This window comes from Stigmatopora argus, chromosome 16 (assembly GCF_051989625.1).
Source record: "Stigmatopora argus isolate UIUO_Sarg chromosome 16, RoL_Sarg_1.0, whole genome shotgun sequence".
NCBI lineage: Eukaryota > Metazoa > Chordata > Actinopteri > Syngnathiformes > Syngnathidae > Stigmatopora > Stigmatopora argus.
Genome location: NC_135402.1, coordinates 4,110,681 through 4,133,208, shown reverse-complemented (window position 1 = coordinate 4,133,208; position 22,528 = coordinate 4,110,681). Strand labels below are relative to the sequence as shown.

At 39.3% G+C, this 22,528-nt stretch overlaps 1 protein-coding gene across 4 annotated transcripts in view; it reads right to left on the bottom strand.

Moving 5' to 3' along the window:
* Positions 1 to 601: 601 nt before the first annotated feature.
* whrna (whirlin a) overlaps positions 602 to 22,528 on the bottom strand; it is a 46,481-nt gene continuing 24,554 nt past the window's right edge. For 2 of the 4 annotated variants that reach the window (XM_077622935.1, XM_077622936.1), the window contains exons 5-12: positions 21,252 to 21,288; positions 14,907 to 15,119; positions 14,500 to 14,721; positions 13,539 to 13,613; positions 12,243 to 12,822; positions 10,249 to 10,415; positions 9,195 to 9,317; positions 602 to 3,949 (exon numbers count right to left, since the gene is read on the bottom strand). In XM_077622935.1, the coding sequence (XP_077479061.1) occupies positions 3,767 to 3,949; positions 9,195 to 9,317; positions 10,249 to 10,415; positions 12,243 to 12,822; positions 13,539 to 13,613; positions 14,500 to 14,721; positions 14,907 to 15,119; positions 21,252 to 21,288 (1,600 nt within the window). In that variant the 3' untranslated portion in view covers positions 602 to 3,766. The remainder of the gene's footprint in view (positions 3,950 to 9,194; positions 9,318 to 10,248; positions 10,416 to 12,242; positions 12,823 to 13,538; positions 13,614 to 14,499; positions 14,722 to 14,906; positions 15,120 to 21,251; positions 21,289 to 22,528) is intronic. The other 2 variants (XM_077622937.1, XM_077622938.1) reach the window with 2 other exon arrangements.

Sequence of the window (22,528 nt, the reverse complement as noted above, 5' to 3'; positions counted from 1 at the left end):
ATTGGAAATATTCTTATGTAAGGACATATTTGCCATTTTTATAAAGAAGCAATTGCATCCTTTGTGAACTAATCATCAATAGACAATCTGTTTTTTTACATAAAGAATAAGTAACATTTTTCTTTTCAAAATGAGCAGTTATTGACCATCCGTTTGACCAAAGACCATTCGTTGATTGCCCGCCAGTTCAAATAGATTGAAACAAGTGATAAACTATTTTAAATAAGTGCCTATTATCAGCACTGGATGAGTTACATTCCATAATCAAATTAAGGACTTATCTGATGTTAAAACAGTTTGTGTCATCCTAGTCTGTGTTTGATACACATAAACGTATGATTATGAAATATGTCTTTGTTCAACTCTTTAAAATGGCTTCCAGTCATCTCGAAAAACAGAGCCAGGTGCTGAAACTACAGCGGTTGCACCATCGTGTCGATGTCGTAAGACAGGACGTGTTGGATGTTCAAAGCAGTGTTAGGTGTTGTCATGGTGAAGCAAAATGTCATACCATAATCCTCGCCTTCTCTTGCACACAGAATGAAGCAAATCCCACACCTTCCTAAATGTTCTGAAATTACAAAGACACTTAGCCAGTTAGTTTTGTGCAGTCCTCTTTATTGAAAAATTAAACACATTTCTGTATCAATAATACTCTCTAAACCCTCTTTGTTCATGTGCTGGGAGCAGGCAATTGACATGAGGACCAAAAAGCAAATAACCAGGCAAATGTCACACAGTCCAGGATGGATGCTGAACAATAGCCAAAACTAAATTCAGCTAATATGCGAGGAGGAGGCACACAGTGAAAAATTATATATCATCAATTTAACATATCCCATCCACCCACCCACACACACAAACACAATCGACTGGATTAACAAGGAAATTGGGAGTGAAGAGGCCACTGTCGGGAGTGTTAACGTTTCTTAAAGTCTATGTTTCCCCGTCAGAGCGAAGACCAGATTGCTACCATTGTGGTGTCCGATTAATGAGACTCTCAAGCTGCCATTACGCCCTTTGTCGTCTTTGCCTCCCTCCCTACAGGCCTTTTAATAGCAGATCGATGTGGCCCAACAGCTATTGGCACATTTCAAAAAGATGGGTTCATTATCCAAATCTTGAATTAGTCTTTAAAGTAAACGAGAGAAAAATCAATCAAATATTTCCAATTATTTTTCACTCACCTCTACGCTTCACCTGAGCAGTTTAAAAGCTGGCAAAGGAACATTTGAGGGATGTGATCAGGTCCCAGAGTGCTTCAGAAGGGGGGGGGGCGGTAGGGCCAGATTGCTTTTACATAATCACACAGTTGGATGCCCGGCTTGGGAAAATGGTATCGAGAATGCGATTGTTCTTCTTGAAATTTAATAAGTGCCACCTTGCAGATTGGAAGTGAACGGAAATGTTTAGTATTCAGTGGAAGCGCTGAAATTGAACACAATCCATCACTCCGTGAACGTAAAGTAAAAACTAACATTTGGAACACAAGAGTTATTTCTCTCACTCACTTCGATGATTTAGCCAATACACCATGTCTACTCTAAAATATTAAGTTAGATTTCTTTGAACAGGTGTCTGCTTTGTACTTCATTTTTCAAATTCCTTGTCATATAAAATTGTTTTTGGGGGCAATTTATGTGGTAAACCTAGTGCGAAGTCAAAAATGCAGAATGCCAGTATGCTTTGTAAAATTAAAATATCTAGACTATTATTATGGTTGCACTGTTAAATGGTGATTTAAAAAAAATCCACAATACAATTGAGTGAACCACTGTTTGCATTTGAGATTAAAGTACCCGTAATTAGAGAGTCCAATCTGTAGACATGAAAAATAAATTAACATAATGAATAAATTAACAAAAAGACGACTGTTGATTTGATTAAAACCAGTTTTGAAAACAATATCCTTGAAAACTGACATCTGAAAGGGATTTTATCAGCTATAGAAACAGAAAAATCCTTTCAACAAGACTGCATGTTTGCATTAGTGTCAGCGTACATTCAGATGATAAAAACGGGGGTGGTCTTACTTCTCATTTTTTCGTTTATCGTGGCCATGTCTGGTCCACATTAACCGCGATATTCGAGGGATTACTGTAAATCCCTAGTATTTGAATGGAATAATCTTTTTTTCAATTGTGATTATTCTTTAGTTAATGTGTTGTTTCCACTGTTTTAAGTACTGCATCCAAGCTAAATGGGCGGATCACTGTTCTCAAACAAATGTCTGATTATTGTATGTTTCACTAAATGTATTGCTCACAAACAAAGACCCAACAATCTCTGAGTACCTGATATACGTTTCAAAAGTGAGTACTCGTAGTCTAGCTCCACTTTTTTGCCCTCTTGAATTCTGATTATTACTCCCCCTCCCCAGGTTGTTGCACTGGGCATGACCCCCATCCCTGGGGAGCTTAATTTCTGCAAGACATGGAAATTAAAATCAAGTCATTTAGCAAGAGGAGCAGGAAGAAAATGGAGTGGTCCGAGGGAAACACTGAGTGAGAAATTATCCTCTATTGAGAGGATGGCCACATTCAAGTTCTACGCATTTTCATTATCATCTGCCTTATTTGTGTATGCCGTTAGGTGTGATCATTAAAAAGGGATTTTAATCATCTACTTCCTTAATGGCCACAATATTAGATAGAACTTGTCGCGGGGAGATTTTCGAGCCACTGCCCAAGCATATGGTGCATTATGCAAAAGTGGCCTCGAAGAAGATTGTTCTAGATTCAAACCTGCTGGCCTTTTGAGGGTTTACATGTTGCTCTCTGACTGTGCTTGCGGGGGCTCTCTTCAGCTCCCTCCCACCATGCAGCTTCCTGTCAACCTGCATGGGATAATGCAATGGTAGATGGAAAAATGTTCATTCATTCCATGCTTAAAGGGACAGACAACATCTGCTATCAATAATTTACATGTAAAATACGGTGGCTCAAAGAACTTTCGCATGCAAATCCAATTTTCTTCGACCCTCTGAAAATGTTCAAAAGTAAAATAACCAAAGAGCAGCCATTAATACTGATTGGACTTGAACAAAGACAGCCGCATGTAAGAAGGTCTCAAATAAAGGTGCCCCATCGTACTCACATTTTGTTGAATAAAATAGTACTGCAGTGATAAAAACTAACTTCTAGAAATATTTTTCCACTAATGTATCAGAATAAAACACGTTTCCCAATGTATTAAACAATATTCCTGATACAGGTGTTGTCTATCCCTTTAAATCAAGACAAAAATAAATGGAATTAAAAAATGTGCACTGCTCCGATTCCTAATTTTTGGATTATACGTGTATATGTTGATTGACCTCTCAATCAACTCATATTTCATATAGAGATCTTTGTACAGTATAGACTATATACATCTATATTTATTCAACTTTACAATATATAAATTCAGACTCAAGCCAATTTGGACCAATGGTGAAAAAACTCAAGTCAGAAATGGACTCTAAACTAAAAAAATACTAAAGAAATTGTATTCTGGGTGACTGGAAGAAGTTCCAATAGATTTGAAATGGAGGCCAATTTAATGTAAAGAAAGTAAAATATAGTAGGTTATGCACGCCTTGTTAAGGTCTCACAGCGGAGAGGTAACATGTTGAAAAGAAGCGCGCTGGAATTGATGTTGTGTCATCGATGGTGACTTTTCCTTCAAGTCCGCCGCTTAACTTTGTGCCATTTTTTATTTTAAAATGAAAAAGTCCTCCTCCCTTTTGCGTCCTCGAATTCCCGCTCGTCTCTCCTCTCTCACTCAGCTATAGTGCTACATTGAACTCCGTCACCAGAAAGTCCACGTAGTCCCTTTCTTTGGTCTTGAAGGCCTCGGCGATGAGGCGTGCGGCGTCCTTGTGTTCACGGCCCCTCAGAGAAACCCCATTTACCTCCAGGATCACCTGACCCACCTTTAGCTGACCGCAATTGTGAGCTGAACCACCCCTCTTGGAAAAAGAAAGAGACAAAGAAAAAAATAAATCCCATTACTTTTCAAACATTGACCATGTCTTGGTAGTAGTTCAAAGATTTTTTGGACCTGTTGAACAAAAAACAAAGGCGAACCAAATTCCATTCTCAATAATCATGTATAAATAGACATCTGTAAGTCCTAAAATAAAGCATGTGTGCACAAACTATTGATTACTAAATTGCACTCATCCAAATGTGTGCTTTCCCACAAGTTCATAATGAATATGTCAGCAATTCTTGTGAAATGATCGTTCAATAGTGATGAATAACCCATTTTGGGATTTCCAAGTGGAAATGGTCACACTGATGAGGCACATATTGCATTCCAATTCAAGTGCCAAGGTTAAACGAAGGTTTTCACTGAATCAATATGTCACTCTCTATTTGTTCTATCTTTTATCCTTTCGACTTAATTTCCTTGATTGCTCGATATTATCTGATTTCATTACCTAGCTTTCTCACACTATTAAAGGCGTATAATCTGTCTTTTGCTATGGAAAATCTCATGTTATTTGGTACATTTCATTACAAGACAGCTCATTATGTATCATACAAAGATAATACTTATATTTATCAGACTAAAAGTCATACTTTTTGTCTTGAAAGTTTGGCTGGTTCTGCGACTAATACTCAAGTGCGACTTGTAAATATGTTTTTTATGTTATCTGACCTGCTATGTTGTTCTTTTAGGCTCTTCTTACAGGAAAAACTGTTGTTATGGGTTGTTTTTTCCCCCATTTTACTATAGTAACTGTTAGTCCTAGGTTTATGATAAAAATGCCCTCCGAAATATGCAACTAATAGTAAAAAAAATACGGTATGTTATATAGTATATAATACGTGTCAAAGTGGCGGCCCGGGGGCCAAATCTGGCCCGCCGCATCATTTTGTGTGGCCCGGAAAGTAAATCATGAGTGCTGACTTTCTGTTTTAGGATCAAATTAACATGAAGAGTATAGATGTATATTAAATTTCCTGATTTTCCCCCTTTTAAATCAATAATGGTAATTTTTTAATCCATTTTTTCTGTGTTTTTAGTTCAAAAATCATTTTGTAAAATCTAAAAATATATTTAAAAAAAGCTAAAATAAACATCGTTTTAGATCTATAAAAAACTGAATATTCAGGGCTTTTAATCCAGTTCTTTTAATCCATTTATTTAAAAAAAAAATCTAAATATTATAATCGGCCCACATGAAATCGAGTTGACGTTAACGCGGCCCGCAAACCAACCCGAGTCTGACCCCCCTGGTATATAACAATGCGATTTATTTAGCATTCCAAAAAATTCTGTGTTTTCACCAGCCCTTCGTTTCAAACTAAATCTACACCTGAAGTCCCTCCAGGCTCTTAGGTCCCAGTTTGCCCCTTGGACTTGAATGCAGCATATATTTGTCCATCTTTCTCGTCCGAGAGCGTGAAGGCACTGTCACTGAGATTTATTACTGTCAAGTTTGGCTGGGCTGAGTCACGCGAATTTGCATCTTGATTTCATGTTTAAGCATGCTCTGCCAAACTGTGGATATACCTACCCCAAAGTAGGGCAAAGGCAGAATAAAGCGTCTTTTTTTTTTTTTTTTTCCTATGGCAGCAACCTTTGATCACTTAACACATCACATTCCTTTCAATGTGTCACACAATTGCAGCAAAGAAATAAAACGTGTTAAAAGTGGCAGCTTTTCAGTGTTTGTTTGTCTCGTTTACTGTCCACGTCATTTATAATATGATTTTCATGGTATATTTAAGGGCATTGTGTCGGCGTCTGTTCAAAATTCCAATTTTGCAATTAAGCGACCTAATAATTCCGTAATGTTTTGTACCCTCACAATGTTATCCATTAAGCTTCGATTATCTTTTTCTTTGGCAGATGTATTTCATGGTCAATCACTTGTGCAAATGATTAGTATTATGTTATTGAACCATGCGACACGACTGCAAAAGTACTTGGTTTCACTGCAGTGAATAAATCTGCCGCGAGTGAAAGAGTCCACCTTATTTAGCAGCTGCGCTCGTAAAACAAATGTCACATTTGTTCACCACATGATTTGAATAATGAAACAGGAGAGCAAAGGCACACAGACACGAAAGTACTTTTTTTTGGGAGACATATACCGTATTTTCACGACTATAAGGCGCACATAAGTCTTAAATTTTCTCCAAAATAGACAGGGCGCCTTATAATCCAGTGTGCTTTATATATGGACCAATACTAAAATTGTTATCACGATAAAATAAAATAAATCAGTCGATAGGGTACACCATCCTTCCACAGCTCTCACAACTACGGCAAGCAGCCCCCGACTCTACTATGTTCCCCATAGAAAAAGTACTGCGCAGTGACTGCTGGGATATATAGTTCTTTTGTCAATACACCCAATGGATTGTGGCCTGGACATCGACATCAACACAGCTTTACGAAGCATGGAAGACAGCGTTGGAATAGTTACGCTAGCTACTATTTGCGAATGGATTGTGGCCACCTGGACGAACGTATAAAACTCAGCGTTTTCGATGACTCAGTTGGACAATTGTTCAATTCGGACACAGAAAATGAGGACTTTGATGGATTTGTGGGTGATGATGACGCGAGTAAATTGTAAAATGGCTAAATAAAGTACAACCGAACTCAGTTTTGCTTCCGTTGCCTTGTTAAAAACGTGTTTTTAGCGTGTGGGTGTAGCGTGTATGTATAAGCTGGTGTATGTTTTGCCATGCCTGGCTGCGTCTATAAAAACGGTGCGTCCTTTGTGTGTGTAAAATACAGAAATAGCACTCGTTACTGACACTGCGGCTAAAAATACGATGCGCCGTATAGTCGTGAAAATACGGTACTAGTAAATGCATCTTGGGGCTTTTGAGAGGAGGCAAAACTATTTCATTATGTTATAATACATTATTGATTCTTAGGGTGGTTACTATACAAGATTCGATTCAAAGGCCGTCCATCGATTTAACCCAAAATGATGAACACGTTTAACACCATTAGCTCCAATTTAACTATAGCAATAAAACAAAATCATTGTTGATATGTATGAAAACATTTTCAGATATTTCTCTTTCATCGCGCTTGTTTAATATCGCATCAGCTTGACCTTACTAACGTAACTAAGACGGCTTCCACGCCAAGATCGTTCTACCGTTACAATATTATTATGTGTTATTTAGTGTCGGAGCCTGCAACAATTACCCGATGCTGGTAGAGCGTTCGGTCATCGTGATTGAAAGTCCGCAGTGATAACGGGCACTTGAGAACTGCTGATTTGGAGAGATAACGCCTGGCGTGCACTGAGCGCTGTGTTGGCCAGAGAAGAAATAACGCACACAAGCCAAAGGTGTGCTACATCAAATTGACTCTGTTACACATTGGGGACAGAATAATAGGGTGTACCGGCTGGGATTTGATGCCGTCATCTGTCCCCTGGACGGAAACCGATGGCCCTCGGACAGGCAGAAAGAAAATGAATGTTTTTCTTTTTCCTTCCACCCCATTTGTTGCCTTCCAAAACCAGTTTATCATGCTGATGCTCGGTCTTGGCTTGGGGAAATAATCAGTTTGCGCGCCTTGCTCAAGGGTCTAATAACACCAAGTCACCTTTCCCCAGGTAAGAGTTATAAAATCGGACTTTCCTAGCTTGGAAATGGAAGGTGCCCACGGTCTCCCTACTTCGCACTTAAGTGGGACCTCAAGGCGGCCATGATATTAACGGCTTCAAATAACAACAAAAACACCGTGCCGCTGTTGTTTAAAGATGTCGCCTTGGAAATAGAGTTAACTTGGAAGTTGGCTGTGAAATGGAGGTCGAAAATTCATTTTCTGAGGCATTTTGCGATTTGTTAAGACTATAAATTAACAACTCAGTAATTGGACCATTTAACATAAATCAGCCTGGTGGGCATTTATACTTTGTAAGTTTAGTCTTCTACACATTTTGCTGCAAAATAGTAACACTTAATAAATCCAAGGCGGTAAAACGTCATCTACAGCACTATTAAAAAGCAAACCATGACCAAGCACCTCCAATTAGTCCGCAAAGTAAGCATTGCACAATATTTCTAGATGATAAATATGTTGGCTAGAGACGCATTTCTCAGTGGTTGTTTGTTGATATGAAAATATGCAACCACCCACACCACCTGACCTTTTCTTCCTCCTCTTTCCACGCTCAAATCACAGTCCTATATTAAAACCATACTTCCTCTATCTTTCCAACCTAGGCTAAAACCTTGTGCTGATTTGGCGTCCTTTCCTCCACTGTGTTGCAATCAGGATTCTTTTTTTTATTTTTTATATTCCAATCACCACCTCACCAGAAAGAAGGTCAGTAGACAGCATTGAAAATGTTGTTAGCTACTGCCTGCGACTGCTCTGATCTTGCTTTAAAAGCTTAAACTCTGCATGTTATAGCCAGGAGCAAATCCATGGACTTCTTGCCTACACTAGAAGACATGCACTGTCATTTCAAACTAAGTTTTTACTATTTTATTTAGTTAGTATAGTTTATGAATTAATATTTTAAGTTGTAAGTGTGGTAAACCTTAATACAGATTTCAGTCTGCCTTCATGGTTTCAATTATTTGGATATCTAGTATTGCTATGAAATACAGTTACGTGTTATGTTAAAAAAAATAAAAGAACGTAACCAGCGTTTATTTCTCTGTTTTTCATTCATTTCAATGTTATTAATTGAATTCTAATGACCATAGTAATTTACATAGATAATTATTTTAAAAAATACAATGATTATTCCTGATTAAAAAATTGTCATAAAAATTGATAATATTTACGTTTTTTTTCCATGGCCAAAGATAGTCACTTCTGCTTTAAAGTGGTAAGGTGTCAACTTTTTCATGGCTGCTCACTGTTCCCGAAACAAGTAGAACTTACCCCCCCATCCCGGTTAAAATAGTAGCCAGTAAATTACAGTACACATACATACAGAAAGTTTAGTTCATGAACTAAAATTTGGCAAATATTACTCATTTACTGACACTTGCCCTTATTATTGTGTCACAAAAGAGCTACACGTGCGAACACCCCCCCCCCAAAAATGTATACCATGGTCTTTTAAGAATATTATATACATGTGGTAGGGGGCCAATGATATCAACACAGATTGATGAGAACATGAACACAGGCTGCCAAAACAGAAATCTTCATCTAAAATGTGCCAATGTACTAATAACAGTTATCAATAGCAGGATGACATCATCCAAGCTTACCTGTATCGTGACAATTCGTGGCAATGGCTGCCGGGTGTTGGCTCCTCCTTCGATGGCGATGCCCAATGTACTGGCGCTCTTCGCCACCCTCACTAGCGTGGAAGTGGGCTCCAACAGACCTGGCTGAAGTCAGGCAGAGATATAAATGAGTTCTATTTTTTTGCTATGGGTGATCATGCTTCAAATTCTAGACTTCTGCGAGGCTCAAATTTGACAAACCTGACAATTGATTGACTGACATATTTCTCCAAGTTGTTGTTGCCGCCCCAACACATGCATACAATTGCTTAAATCCTACGAGGAAATTCACACTTCCCTCCCAGAATGCAAATATCCTGATTCACAGTATGTCAGTTGTTTCCCCATCCCATAACGAACAAGGCCTAATTATGGATTGAACTCCCTCACTGCGCTGCCATTGTGGATGGAATAAAAGAATGGAACATTGGGTGAATAAATAAAAATAAAATTCATGGATAATTTCAGGGAAAACTAAAAGAGGGAGAAAATGTTCCACATGGACCTAAACTCGTACATTTATGAGAACCAACGGAGAAAAACTTTCCCCCTGCTAATCCTACGAATCCAATTGAAACACGAGCCTCATGAAATGCTTACACACTCCATTTGAATCTGTAAAAGAAGCAAAATGACCATCTCACAATGTCAAAACTCTCACACACGTCAATTGGATTTGGCATAGACTTCACGGCTTATTTGCGAAAATATTGACGCTCATTTGAACGGCGCTGGACTGCGTGCAACAAAAGCCTTTGCCTGTTCTTAAAATAGCTCCGCGCGAGTGCGACAGAAGCCCACCGGCGCTTCCATCTATTACCTCGCGTTACATCAACAAGGCGGGGGAGGCAGAGGACCCTCAGTCAAACATAACGGGGCTCCTTTTTAGGCTCAAACTTTGCATAATAACATACTTTATAATCAATTGGTCCTCACAAAGGTAGAGCTCAAGTAGAACTTACCCCCCCATCCCTCATTTATTAATACACTCATTCATTCATGTCGGGCCCGCAGCTGTTTGGAAGTACACCCTCACCGGTTTGGTGGGGTGGTCCCCCCCGCCCCCCTGGCTGTCTTGAGGGTGTCGTGTGCATGAGGAATGGGAGCTGCTGTCTTTGTTGATGTGTCCTGACTCAGCTATGTCCACGCCGCTGTCCTCACTGAGAGTCTGACCACTGTCTGACAGCTGAGACAGGGCGCCACCTAAGGGGGGGAGCAGGCACACGCGATATCAGCACTTTCATTCGCTCGACGCTAAATAGGCGCTTTAGTCCCCTGTTCAAATGCTTTGATTTTCAATTTGCATTAAAATAAATCAGTCTGATCTACTTGAAGTTTGACGTCCGCATTGGCCATATTAGGATGTATTTAAAAGTTTTGGGTATTTCCCTTAAAGCATTTTCAATGTTTGCCAATTCTGCATTGTTGTTTGCAAGAAATCTTCGTTTTACAGCAGTACATAAACATGTACAGGTTGCACCTTTTAATTTAACTCTACTTTAATCCAATCAGTTTTGCTTCCTCTTGAAAATGTGTTTATGTTTTGTTTTCACACTATTCAGAGGCCTTGAAAAAGGCATTAAATAAGAAAATGTTAGTAATTGCTTATGCAAATTGTCTGTTCTTATCATGGTAACATATACATATATAGAATATAAACAGCATGTAATTATTATCTCAAATAACAGAAGATAATTGGAGTGAACCACCTAGTTCAACAGGTCTTTAAAAAACTGATAATTGGAATTTCTTCAATAGCCAAGAATTCATTTTGAAGAGGTATTATTAACTGACTGAATATTCTTTTTAAAGTATTTCTAAAAGGAGAGATGGGATGTGGTATGCAAAAATGTGGATGAAAAGTGTTTTTGTATATTTCAACCAAATATTTGTGACTGTGACAGATCTTGGAAAATGCTATGTTGATGTAATTCATGTAAAACACATTCATCTTGCGTTTGTTTGCTTTGTGTTTGCTACAAACACGACGCACAACATAATGACGATTTAATAATAGCCAGGACACATTCTTTATGGCAAATGTGCTTTTACCAAGACCAAAAAAAAGAGGGGGCGTGTCATTGCTAACAATGTTGACTGTCTAATGTGAAGAAACAAAGAAACCAAAACACTAATGTTTTGCTTGTCGCCATAATATTGTGGCCAATTAGTGTAGACATGATAGACAACGGCAATATGTAAATCCAAATGGTCAGTACTTTTTTTCTCTCGTATTTTTCTCCCCCTACATACAGAATAATTGATGTTATAAATGCACTGTGCTCGGTTGCTATGCTCTTGATGAGTATACAGTAAAAAAAAAAAAGTACTTAGTTTTTTCCCTTCCCATGGCTGCAGAAAAATTCAGTACGGAAAAGTATTTCCTTCCATTAGGGATATTTTATTTGGGAGCAATATAAAAAGGGAAGACATATGTAATGACTTTAGTAATTTGGTGCTTTTAAGATGTATATTGGCTGTGAGGCAGCAAGAAGTGTTGCTGTCACATGTTTAAATGAGATTTTGATGGTACTCAAGAACAAAGTGTTTTTAATTGGAAGGAAAATGTATAATTATTTAGCGCAAAGATCAGGTCTGTGTTTTAATTTCCGAATAATTTGAGTAATTCGAGTTGCATACGTATTTGAGCTTTCTCCAAAAATGATAATTTAGCACCTACGCAGAATAAATGTTAGCCTGAGTCCAAGATAGATCTGGATTTGAGTCCACCTTTTATGCTAATTTAATTGTAATTCAAACTCTACTGTTTGTGTTTTGAGCGTGGTGGGCGATGAAGCGATGCAAATTTGCTCGCTCATGTGTGCGAATGCCTTATATGTACGGAAAATGTATGTAAAACATTTTCTTGGGTTGATAAAATCATGAATTAAAATGCGCACAGATGATTTTTGACGGATCTGAAGACCACTTGGTTTGGCTCCCATCTACTCCATTTTAGTGTAACGATTTGAACGTATTGTGACTTCAAAACTTGGCCTAATGTACTTAAATTTGACCTCCATTTCTCACCTCTAGCTTGTGGCAGCGGGCGCACCTCATTGACGTCCGGTTCCCCGTTGGGTCTGTGAACTTCCACCGTAACAAACTGTTGCTTAGAGCCCGGAGAAGAGACTTTGGACAACGTGGCTGGCTTAAAAGGAAGCGAGGGCGGTGGACCAGGGGCGGGAAGCAGGGGCGGAGGCGGCAAACTGGCCGAGGCGCCGCCGCCCCGACTCGGGGACTGAACGCGTGGGAAAGGGCCGATGCGTTGTTGTTGTTGTTGTTGGGCGACCTTGGACAAATGACTGGCTGTTTTTTGTCCACTCTTGGACGGTGCAAAGAGTTCGGTCTTCCGGATCGCCGCGTAGTCCCGGGAAGGCGGCGCGGGAGGATCTTGTTTGGGATGTAGCGATGGCGAGGAGGAGGCGCGAACTGGCTTTTTGTAGTGGTTGGGGCGAGCGGGTGCTGTGACGTGCAAGTCAGAGTGTGCGGATTCGGACGAGGGACATTTGGTGAGCTGCTCTCTTCTACTCTTGCGCCTCTGCACCCCTGATGGGGGTGGAGGTTTGAAGGAGGGGGGAGAGTCTGCTGTGGTGGACTGTACGTCATCCTGAAGTGAGAGCATATTTTATATATAGATATATATTTTTTCTTAACCACGATAGATTAGGGATGTGGGAAGGACAAACTGCATGTTAGAAGACAACATTTAACCAAAGACTTCTTAACGCAAGAAGATTCTTAAAGTGTAATCCAAATTCTAACCCTTGAATTCCGTCCCTGTCAACGGCAGCGATTGAGTTTATCACTCAACTCGCATTAAGTTGAAAGTGAGTGACACATACTTGGATGGGATGAAGGACACTGAAAGTGGCTTTGTCAGTAATGAGTGAAACTGAGAACTCAAATGAGTGGAAAAAAAACATTAACAATAGAAAAATCAAGAATGGTTTGTGAAGTAGGCAGCTAAGAATATTGACTGACTAATAGCTTTTTTTTCCTCCGCTTGCTTTCAAACCCCCTGTTGAGATAAATACGTTGGCAGAAGAGTGGACTATTATCATTGGCCTTTGCTCACCTTTTTCCATTCAATAAATAAGACCGTTTTCTACCTGGCTTTGGTGCAAATTCTTTTCCTGCACCGAAAAAAACTCAAATCTAGCAAAGCCTGCAGGTTAGATTCGTCCACTAGCCTCATCCATTTCTACAATGGCTTAGCTTCCCTTTTGCAAATTCCGTCTTCAAGCCCTCTTCCCCTCTCCTTGGTACGCCGTCCCCGTTTATCGGACCGAACTCATGTTTTGTGCAACATGCCGCAGGGCTCACCAGAGAGATGTCAGCTAGCAGTGTGTTCAGACTCTCCAAAGGATCCTCCTGACTTGTATCCACCACGCTGTCATTCTAAAAGAGACGGAAGAAAAACCAAAGGATGATGGCAAAGAAAATATACAGAAAGTAGAAAAAAGTCCAAATGTGAACATCAAGAGTGCAACAGCGTGTGAGCAGATGTCACACAGATGCGCATTCATCCCAAAACAAATGGAAAATTTGATTTACAGTGGAAAGATCTTCAAAAAAAGGCATGCTTCCAACTATGCACACACGGAAAAATGCACGCAACTTTGTGCGAAGGAGGATTTGATATTTCAGTAAATAACACGTAAAAAATGGGTTGTTATTATGCCACGATTTTCCCCAAAATTTTGATTCATTTCTAAAGTTGGCATTATCCACTGTATTAAAAAAGGCAACCACAGCAGAAAAAAACACTGCAGAACCAAAAAAACATTTTAACTGAACATGACTCAGTGGAAAGACTGCATTAGATTTTCTTGGTAGTCAAAATAATTTGAGATTACATATAAATTGCTAACAAATCCATATTATGCTCTCCAATTATAGGAAAGAAATGGGGGGGAAAAGATAGGCAGCCTTTGGAGATGAAATTGGACAAAATTGAGAGGCTACAAATCCTTTCATAAAAATAATGTTCAATTGAACTCCATATATTTGTCTGGGGGAATATGTAATAAAGAGAAGAGCATGTTTCTTTTTGTCTTTTTTCCTAACCTCTGCCCACAGGGAATTGAACAAGCCCCAATCGTCATCGCTTTCAAAAGTTACTCATACCTCCATCATATCAACCAGCCAGAGCAGCCTTTCCTGGTTGGTTATACAGTAGATGTGAAGGGGAAAAAATACATCTTTTCAAATACTGTATCCTTATTTTAAAAATAAATCAAGCTCCACACACACCATTGAGAGACTATAACTTTACAACACTTACTCGGGCGGAGCTAAGAGTGGTGTTGGTCATGAAGCTGGCTGTAGATGAAGTCAGCGTGTCAGGGTACGACACCATGGATAAAGTGTCCGCTTGGAGCGTGGATTCTCCCGCTGTGCCCTGTCTGGCTTTGAGAGCCTGGATTTCTCGGCGTAAGACCATCCCATCAAACCGTTCCAGGTCTTGCGGGGTGACCAGACCTCGTACTTCTGACAGGAGAGAAAACTGCGGCAAGAAAAAGATGGTTGAGTCCATCAAACCACTCAAGTTGAGAATCAATTTAGTCGAGTAGCTTATTTGGACCAACTGTAAACTGTTCCACATTTCAGTATTTTTTTACACTACTTGCTAATATTCACAATTGACATACATTTAATAATATTCCTTTCTTTTGGCCTCTCATGGCTCACCTTTGCATGCGTGTTGAGCAACTCGAAGAGCGCCATGACTAACTGCTCAACGCCAATGTGACCATCCCGGTACTCTTCCAAGTAGTATCCCATAGTTTGCCGTTCCGCTTCAGTCAGAAGGTGACGCGCTTGCTCTTCTAGCATGGCTCTGGATTGGTTTACCAGGCTGGACAAGGTCACCTGCGATCCGGCCACACCCTTGTAAAAACCAGACTGGAGAGATATGCAAATATTTAGCACTGCATCATTTCAAATAGGACAAAATGCATTGAAAAATGTGTAAAGGCTTCAGGAAATAAAGCGGAAAGTTGAGTGAGAATGAAAGAGTGAAGTAGTGTCGGGAATATAGACATGGAATGGCATGTGATGGATAGGATTTTGAGGGAATGGCAACCAAGATGGAGATGACAGATTTGGGCTGACGAACACGCGGCTCTCGGCCAAAATGAATAAGGCTCTTTGCTTCTTATCATATTTTGTACATAGTGAGCCTCTTTGCCTTGTTTTCATATTTCTCTTATTCTTATTTTCTCTTAAAACACATTCAAATTCATTAGGGCACATTAAAAACAAATTATAAGTAAGGGGAAGAAAGTGTTAGGGTGAATAATGTGATTTTAATTGCTTCTTTTTGTGTGTGTATGTTTATTTTGGCTTGTCAATGCGTGGTGTGGCTTTTTGACTCTCACAGTTTAACATGTTTGATCTTTGTGTCTAACTTGTTTGCCAAGACAGAATATAGGAGACGGGTGCTTAAGCATTCTGGCTGCTATTACACTTGTTGGTGTTTTATGTGAGAAAAATAAGGACAAAATGTCCCAGGAGGAAAGAAGGGCAAAAACTAAAGACACAGGAGTGGAAATTGGAGGGCTACATTCAAAACAAAAATAGGCAACTTATCAAAGTGGCCCGATAAAGATGACATCCTACTTAAAATGGCCAAAAAACTGCCAGTTGTCTCTTCCCATACGTATAAATTATCGACCTCCTGCTGTCCTAACATCATCCACAATCATCATGCAGTGATAAATCTGCAGTAAAGCTTACAGGAGGACACCGGGAGCGTTCTCCACACGTGTGGGCAGACGACAGCTTTTATAGCTATCCAAGCTAGTCTAACAGTCAATCACAGGGTTGAGATTTTATCACTATATAAATTGATGAGCAGCGCATATTAATGCTTGCATCTGCCTCCTGTTTGTTCTCACTTCTTACAATGAATATGGAGATTCAAGCATTACATTGAGTTTACAGTGATTTCAAATTGTACCATGTTAATCTTGTTATTCACTCAAAATTGTATTATTTAACAGCATATTAACAATTTACTTAAATGACTACATTTGTCAGTGGGGATAAAAAAATGGTAACACTGGAAATCTAGCAAAAATCAAACATATTTGCATGGTTTCTGAGGAATACAATGTATTTTCTAAACCTCAGCAACTTTAAACCCTACACTTCAAATCAATTTGTGAGGCAAAATGTATTTCCACTCATGTTTGTGATTTCCATGCATCATTTATAGGTCTAACCCCTGAATATGAGGCACGACTTCAAAGTGCTGAGCTTCACGTACCGGTCAGAAACACGGAGAAGAGTCAGACTCCCATTTGCCTGTCTCGGTCTTCGCATTTTCAATCATCAGTCTGTATTATGGGAAGTGGCTATTGAAAAGTCTGGGTTTCAGGTAGCAACTCTTTAATGACCAAGGTGAACTCTGCCAATACATTTCTTGAATCCTAATCACATCCAGCTCCAAAAAATCTCTATCTATACTTTCCCTGCGACTATTTCACTGAAGGACGCCGGGGAGTCAATCCTTGGGAATACACGAGGCATTTGAGCAGCCAACGTGTCTCTCGCCGTCCTATTATGGGACAGATTGGCACTTGAATGAGCTAATAAAATTGGTCGCCTTTCAACTGCATTAATGATGCTCCGCTCGGGAGGACATTCTATGCAAGAACGCATTTCACAGTTGAGGGAGATCCAGAAACAGTGGCTAATTTGCTGGACCTTTGCAGTCCGTCGTCTCATTCTTTCATTGGATTCTTCAAATGCTAGATGAGCTTGACGCTTGCCATTATCGCCGCGAACAACACGCCCCAACGTTCAACCTCCAATCGATAAGAGAGCAAATTCGATAAAGCCGGATCAACGCTGACCCAGATAGAACCTGACCTACTACACGAAGAGCACAAGAACGAGAAGAAAGTGTATTAATCAAGAGATACGAGACAGGCCCCATACTTTTTTTACTGTCGAATCACAGCACCAATCCCGCAGGGCATACTGTAGGCCTACATCATTTTCACCGATGCTTAAATATAGCTCACAATAGTCTATTGAAAGGCTTTATGCAGAGGACAAGCCAATAGCTGGCAGCGGTACATGACACGAGAGGGCCATATGGTAGTCGGGGACCTTATTCAAAACACTAAGCAGATATTACATGGAAGGACTCACCTTGCTAAATTGATTTTGTGGCTCTTTGAAGGGCTGCCTGCTAGCTTTGCTTTGAAAAAACCTGATCAACAAGAGCAACAGGATGTATTCGCTATTGAACAACGAGAGTTAAAATCTTTGATCAGTCCATATTAACTCATGAGCTGCCTGCCATTAATGGCTATAGATCCTAAATCCATTTGTATAGGCCAGGCTGGTCTGGACTGATCACGTTTCAGTGCTATTGACACAATAAAGGCCAAATTCATTTGATCTGGGAGATGCTGGAAGTGAATGATCACATTTTAAAGCCATTCAGATACCAAATCAATTTGAAAATACATTTTCTGAACCGCTAATCCTCACAAGGATCGAGGGGGCTGCTGGAGCCTACCCCAACCAACTATGAATTGGTGGCCAGCCAATTGCAGGGCACAAGGACAACATACATCTCTCTCTCCCAAAATTATAATCACCCTAACCTTAACCACTATCCCCTAACCCTAATCCTAACCACTAACCTTAACCACTATCCCCTAGCCCGCGACGAATTGTCCGTCGACAAATTGTCCGTCGACGAAATGTCCGGTCGACAAACTGTCTGGCGACGAAGTGTCCGGCGACGAAGTGTCCGGTCACGCTCCCACCTGCATTTAGCATCTTTCTGTACAACTTTGAGATCCAACAATGTAACAGTGCATTACTACCATTAATTTACCTGAAAGCAATGACACCAATGTTCAAAAGACCAACTTAATGTTCATCAAAAGCTTCTTTAACGATGTCTCAATATATATCGCAGTGTTACAGCTCAATGCAGGCAATCTGAAAAACACCTTCGCAATCAAAGATACAAGTGATACATTTTCTCAGTGACTCTGCTCAAGCAAAACGTCAAATAAAGACGAATTGATGACATTACAGGATGTTTTTATTGCTCACGGAGACCGTTCTGATTTAATCGCAGTGCAAGCTATAATGTTCTGCCATCGGCCAGACTAATGAGAGTGCTTTGAGATGAAAGTGTGGACCTGCTAGCAATGTTTCAGTCTTCACAAAAGACGGATGCCGTTTATCAATACAACTTCACTACTTGTTCATGCATAGAGAATTAAAATTACAAGCCATAGAGTCAGTTTGCGGGCTGATCAGAATTTCAAGTTAGAGACAATGAGGTTGCAAAAGGTCATGCCAGGTAGAATTTACTTTCTCGTGACATTGAAATCTGGAGAACACGATGAATTGATCATACAAATATTTTTTTCCTTTTTCTTTTGCTCATGTGATTTAGCAAAGTGACAATGTATTGCATGTGTCGTGATGAAATGTCTTCATCTTACATCACATTTCTTCACATTCTTTTGGAGTTCTATTAATTCAAACCATACATTATATCGCTAATGCTGTAGTGTAATAGTGCTATATGAATAAGTATGTACTTTTCTGCTTCTTACATGGTTGGGTAAGATTTGATCCCCATTTAGACATCCCACAAACGTTCCCAAATAAAGTAATCCAAATGAATTTGTTTGCTATTCATTCCTTTTTGTTAAGCCCCTATCAAGTTAAACCCAAATGCATCAGATCAGAATTAATGATGCAATGAAGAATTGCGACCTATCTGTAAATAAGCAGCTTCATCACCCCATTTGGCTTCAGGGCGATGATAACAAGCCGGAAAGAGAAAGAATACTCAAAGAGAAGTGTGGGCCAGACATGCGAAATGGCATGCGATATGATCAGAGATATCCAAAGGCACCAGCTGAGAGGAAGATAAAACAAAGCTTTATTGTAGTACAAGAAAGAAAGCTTAAAATGATTTTCAAATCACCCAATTAGAGAACAGTATTAGGATATTCAGCAGTGGAGGTCCAACAAAGGTTGTACCTTCGTGTGGTCCTACCTTCTCTACACTCTTTTTTAAATTCTTATTAAATGGTGATGAGATTTTGATCTTATTTTTACAGATTAAAACTCTCATTGTGTTGTTTCGACATATTTATTTAGTCCAAACTCTTCCTCCCAGCTCATTTTTTTTACTGAGATACTCAAAGGGCAACATTTGGAAACACAGCTTCCCTTGGTGCAGTTCTCAAGCTGAACTCATTCATCACTGGTATAATTTAAAGTTTTTACGTGTGCCATAGTATTGAGGTCTGGCACTTAGCCGTAAACTCCAAATGGAATAACATCACGTTGAATACAGTATGCGTCACTGCACTACGCTTTTAGAGTTCCCTTGCAATACCACAGTCCAAGTGTACTGAAAGTCAGCTGTGCACACAAGCTGAGTGCATAAGGATAAAGGCAAACAGATTTGACAACAGTTTAGAATACTTGACGCATTGAGTAAAGTACATAATGAGGCAAAAATGTCTTCCAATAGAGCAATTTTGTTATCACTGGCCGTGGTCCTGAAATAACTAGTATGTTAGATACATGTCATTGTAAATGTCGTATTCATTAAGGTCACGCTAATTTTTTTTAATACTTGTGGGACAATATTTTTTACCAGTAGGATGAATATTATTTTATTGTCCTTTTTTAAGTGATGTTGAGAATTTTTTCTTTCAACCGTGTATCGAGTGTGTCGTTAGGATTGACTGCGTTTACTTTCTAAGAAAAGGCTCACTTTGAACATGCATTCACTAGACTTCTGGGAGACAGTCCCCATTTATTTTATAGACTAAGTCAAGGTGTAGGAGAGACTGGTAGGCATATAAACCTGTTTATGTGCAGCAATAGGCTACAATTTCAGCGATGTCGGTCTGTTTCGAAGTGTGCGCTTCACCAAAATTTTTGAAACCGTATGGTTAATTCCCTTATTCTTAGTTGAAAAAAATTGGGTTAGGTTGGATAGAAACTGATGTACTTTAATTTACAGGCATATTCTGTAGCTCTGGATCTGTTAGAAAAACAATTATATTCAGTTCCCTGCTTTCCCCGCATTCTAAAAGTACATATATCAATCAATAATCTATCTCCCTTCTACTAAGAAGGCTTCAGGGGGTGCTGGAGCCATACCTGCCGACACCACGAACAATCAATAATTGGACATTTTCTGCTCGCCCAACCAGTGGTGTGCGCAGGCTCATTTTAAGTCGTTTTTTTTTCCTCAGTGCGTGGTTAATTGCTGCCCCCACTGCACTGTGTAAACAGATTGTTTATAAAGCCTTTTTAGAGCAGCTGTCTGGAACTAATACATGTCTCTTCTCTAAATATTGCCCACCCTCCGATTGTACTTCCCCCCCCCATCTGTCAAGAAAATAATGTCGATCAGAGAGTGTGTAATAAGAAGTGAGCTGTTATTTTTCTACACTGCCTCCCCTCTCATCAGCAGCTGTCTGCTCCAACATCCCTCCTAATATTTCTTCATTCCAACACAGCCTTGACCTTTGCTTTGCTTAAAAGTCATTACGACATTGGAAGGGGACACATATATGAAGGAAGGGGGGCGGGGGCGCGGTGGCGGGGTGTTGGGTCAGTACAGTGGTGTCACAATGTAATGGAAAGCAATATTGTTTGTTTTTATTCTTATCAGAAACGAATGGCTTATGTGGTGTACTTTATTATTGATTATGGGTGATATTACTAAAGCATGTTGTAGACTATACAACCTGAAATGGTAAAAATATGCATTTCGTTCATTATTTCTATAAATAACGAAATAATGTGGTTATTTTGTGGGGAATTTAATGGAATGCAAAAGATTGTTTTTAATTTAAATGAAAACAAGAATAACCATTGACTTTTTAACTTCAATTTCTGTTAGAATGTGATAAATCTGAAGATGGGATGAATATGGACTTTGTAAAATACATTGTTGGATTCAGTAAAGGAATATCAGAATTTAAACAGTATTTCCAGGGGAGAAAATTTAAGTTTTTGTGAGCTCACCTTTCCAGCAGCAGAAGCTCCCTGATCCACAGAATAGCTGTAACAAAAGGCCATGGAACAAATTAGACACCAGATAACCAAACAAACACACTATTTACACCAATGGTGGCATTACTATATTGCTTATTTTATTACCTGCGACTGGGTCAAAATTAAAAACGTAATAAAATCGCACGTTCCTTAAGAAGATGGTAGCACAATGAACTCAGTGGTTATCATTGACGGTTATCGACATCCAATTCGTTCATTGACGTTATTCACCAATTGGACCGGGGACTACTCTTTGTTTTGTTTTCCAAATATGTATTATTACTTCTAGTCTTGTCTGCTTTATATGTCCGATACAGTTTCTGATTACAAATTGTATTCCTTTGGGAAGGGAACACTTAGTACTCAGCCCAACGTTCAATCACACAGGTTGCGTCAGCGGCGTCTGACAGAGCTGAGTGTTGAAAATCAGGTCTTGGCTACAGAAAAGCACCATCATAAAACACTCACCACAAAATCTCTGTCATTTGTGCTACATGTTGAATATCAAGAATGTAGTTGCTTTCCTGCATCATTTGGTTACCATGTTGTTGCAACAAAAGGATCCCATTAGATTTGACCTCGCTCTAGTGAGGTTTATTTTTATTCATCTATTTTTTCATCTCTTTTCACTCTACACAGCAAAGTACGCCTTTTTAGTGTAGTTTACTGTGTCGCCTTTTTGCATGCATGGTCAATTCTAGACAAAGACTCTGTGAATAGGAAAGCAGAAAGCTAGAACCGGAACAGTTTAAGCTAATTTTTGATGACAGCTTTTCTTGCGGTTTGTGGCATGACAATATGTGGGAATGATTAAAAAAGGGTTATTTTCAACACATAGAAAGTGGAAAACACAGCCATATTGTTTCTGTAGCAAGCCTAATACTAACATCTTCATTATTCGCAAATGATTAAAAATTACATATTAGATTGATATAATAAGATCATCCAGGTTTATCTTTAAATCTACTTCTGAATTTGACAATGATAACCCTTAAAAATATTGAAGGCATCATTTTATTATACATCAAGTGTATAATTCTGCAAATGATGAATCACCAGCCATGTTAGATTAAATTGTTGCCTCTGAAAAATAATCTACATTGTCATGAAATTCAAGTAATGCACGCGCAAGGTGAATTTGGGTGATTTGCTTCTACATGTACTGGATTTCAAGTTTATTTCAGCATCCTTTTTTTCCCTGGGTTAGTCACTAAAGCTTTCAAACTAACAAAAATACATCACTTGTC